Raw genomic sequence first — 3529 nt, 5'->3', positions numbered from 1 at the left:
ACTATATGGTTCGTTGTGAGCACTGTTTTTTTTTCTATTTCTTCTATATTTACTGATGGTAACCTAACTGTTAGTGCACCCCTACATTTGTTCGTTGTGCACTGTTTAATCCTTAATCGTAAAATAGAAGGGCAAATATCTGCTATAGTTCAGTAGTATCCTTAACGATTAGTTTCATTTATTTGAAGCATTACCTATTTATAATTTATCTGCTATATAGTTCAGTATTACCTATTTATCTGCTATATAGTTCAGTATTTCTTCTATAGTCATGGTTTAAAGCATTACCTATTTATAATTTATTTATTTATTTTTTTTCATTTATTTGATTATAGATGGGTGATGAAAATGGTAAACGGAATGATTTCATTAAGTTGCATCGTATGCATCAACTCGCATTGGACAAGTTGTTTGTTTAGTTGCAGCTTGTTTGTTTAGTCGCATCGGCACAGGTTGTTTGATTTCATTAGTCAAATTCCTCTTGTTATACAGTTAGAAGGAGAACGTGTACGAAATGAACTAATGACAAAAGTGCTAACTAATGATCAATGTCGTAATATAATTAGAATGAGTCCTTCTGCATTTGTGGAATTGTGTAATCTTTTAGTCAAAGAAGGTGGTTTACGACCTACAACAAGAATCACTGTGGAAGAACAAGTAGCAAAATCACTCTATTTGCTAGGTCACAATGTTACAAATCGTGCACTTGGCTTCTTTTTCTATCGATCGGGAGAAACAGTGAGTCGTCATTTCCATAATGTTTTAAGAGCTATAATGGAATTAGAGGATAAATTTCTCAATCAACCGGATGGGTCACAAGTTCCTTCAGAAATCTTCAATAGCAATCGATTCTATCCATTTTTTTAAGGTAAAAATATTTTTCTTATCTTTTAACTAGTATAATTGCTTATCTATATATTCAAAATTATTAATAATTTAGATATGGTATATTAGGATTGTGTTGGAGCAATAGATGGAACACATATTCGAGTTAAAATTTCTCCCATTGATGCCCCAAAGTTTCGTGGTCGAAAGGATTTTTCAACTCAAAATGTTTTAGCAGCATGCACATTTGATTTGAAATTCACTTATGTCTTAGCCGGGTGGGAAGGGACAGCATCGGACTCGAGAATAATAAAAAAATGCATTAACTAGACAAGAATGTCTTAAAATTCTAGAAGGTAAATTAAATGACATATATTGTGATTAGACTTTCCTTTTACAATTTATTAACACATAATTTTTTTGTTAGGAAAATACTATCTTGTTGATGTTGGATTCATGTTAAAAAGCAGTCTTATTACACCATATCGAGGAGAACGTTATCATTTGAAAGAATACAGCCGTAATCCACCACGAAATGCTCGGGAGTTATTTAATCTTCGACATTCTTCTTTGCGCAATGCAATTGAAAGAGCTTTTGGAGTCGTTAAGAAAAGATTTGCTATTATAAGAAGTTCAACGGAGCCACATTATAGAATTGAAACACAGAAACAAATTATTCTCTGTTGTTGTATTTTACACAATTACTTGATTAATGCAGATCCAGATGAGGGTTTGCTTGCCGAGGTTGATGCTGAACTTAATAATAATAGTGAACATCAAGAGAAAAATCATAGTAATAGAGATGACAGTGACGATGCAAGAAGGGGAGAATTTCTTAGAGATTCCATAGCTGCGACTATGTGGTTAAATTATAATATGTGATATTTATGTTTATTTGTTTATCTAGTGATTTTGGACAAATGCTCTTGTAATTGGATGACTATGAATGTTGACATTTTAATTTATTATGCGACTTGAATTTTATATCATATGACTATCTGTGTGATTGTGTGTTTGATTATTATTACATTTTTGTTTTTAAGGATGCGAAAAAAGGACTTGCAAAATGCTAGTGCAAGCAAGGCGAATAATCAATGTATCTGGACTAAAGTAATGGATGATGCTCTTATTGATGCATATTTGAATCAGCATAATATAGGAATAGGGTTGGTGAAACCTTTACTACACATGCATTTGAAAATATTGTGAATGAATTGAAAGCAAAATTTTCCGACAAACTTATCGATAAGGAAAGGATTCAAAATCGCATGAAACATATTAAAAGATGTTGGTTTTCATGTTATGATATATTCAAGAATGGTATGAGTGGTTTTGGATGGGATCCCATTACAGAATTCTTCATTGTTGAACCTGAAGTTTGGCAACAACTAATTGAGGTGTGTTTCATAATATGTATTTGAAAACTATATTTGATTTTTTTTTTGTGATACTATCTATAAATGAATGTTTAATATAATTATTTTATAATTTGTAGATAAAACCAGCAGCTGCCGAATGGAAGACCAAGCCTATTCGAAATTATGAGAAGTTAGTTCAATTATATGGAAAAGATAGGGCTACAGTACAATATGCTGAAACTGCATCAGAAATGCGAAAAAGAAAAGCTAGCATAGAAGTAGAGAATAATGTTGGTGGACATAATTTTGAAACCATTGATGAAGTTGAATTTATGATTTCTCAACAGGAAATCCATTTGGACAATGAAGATGCAGTTAATATGGATGCCCAAATTCCAACTCAACCATCTAAATCTCAAGCTGACTCTTTTGTTGGATTATCATCAAAGAAGAAGAGTGCAAAAAAAGGAAAAGTTGATGATGAGAATATAAGCAATGCAATTGACCATGTAGCTCAAGCTATTATGAGTTCAACACATGAAATGGTTAAGTCAAATGAACTTCCTATTCCTGAGCATGAAGTGTGGAGTTTGTTGAATCAATTAGGTGTCGAGCAACATATCACTTCTACATGCTATTTATTTCTTGTTCAACGCCCAAAGATGTTGAGAGCTTTACTTGGATGCCCTTTTGAACATCGCAAAGACTTGTTACTTCAAATGTTGGATGGAGAAAATCTACGACATGATTAAGTTTTTTGCTTGTTATGTGAGATGATTATATTTGGATGATATGTATTATGCATTTGGATGTTATGTACTTGGAAGATTTTGGATGTTTGTTGGATGATTATTATGTCATGTAAGACTTGATATTTGATTTTAGATGATTTATCTATACTTTGTGCCTTTTGTGTGTTTTTAGATGATTTATTTGTTGTTAGTCAATTACAATAAATTTAAATTTCCCTCTTTGCATCTTGTTTGGATATATATAATGATCAGGTGAACCATGAATGGTAAAATTACTGATTTTGAATCATCAGTAGGACGTTGCTTCTCCATTTCATGAGCAACAGCAACTACACTCTGCTGCTTAGGCTCATCAACCAAGTTGGTAAAATTATCATCTTCAATTATTTCATCTGGGAAATTGGTTGCATCTTCAGCAAGGCTACCACACTCTTTCCTGTCTGAATCTGCTGTAAAGTTGGAAGCATTCTCCTATTGATTATTTGAGTCTTCACTCTGAAAAGAATTGAAAAGTGCAAACTATTTAGTAAGAAATCATTGTCAAACCAAGTTTGAGATTGACACATGGTTGGGACTATTTTAGACAAGCTTCCG

At 32.3% G+C, this 3529-nt stretch overlaps 1 protein-coding gene across 1 annotated transcript; it reads left to right on the top strand.

The window, feature by feature from the left end:
* The first annotated feature begins 335 nt into the window (after positions 1–335).
* Positions 336–2935, top strand: LOC122019624. The gene is made up of 6 exons (XM_042577077.1): positions 336–381; positions 1253–1456; positions 1544–1688; positions 1869–1995; positions 2142–2222; positions 2321–2935. The coding sequence occupies exons 1-6, from the start codon at positions 336–338 to the stop codon at positions 2933–2935; spliced, it is 1218 nt and encodes a 405-aa protein (XP_042433011.1).
* The last annotated feature ends 594 nt before the right edge of the window (positions 2936–3529 follow it).

This window comes from Zingiber officinale, chromosome 9A, assembly GCF_018446385.1.
Source record: "Zingiber officinale cultivar Zhangliang chromosome 9A, Zo_v1.1, whole genome shotgun sequence".
NCBI lineage: Eukaryota > Viridiplantae > Streptophyta > Magnoliopsida > Zingiberales > Zingiberaceae > Zingiber > Zingiber officinale.
This window is presented reverse-complemented; position numbering and strand designations above follow the sequence as displayed.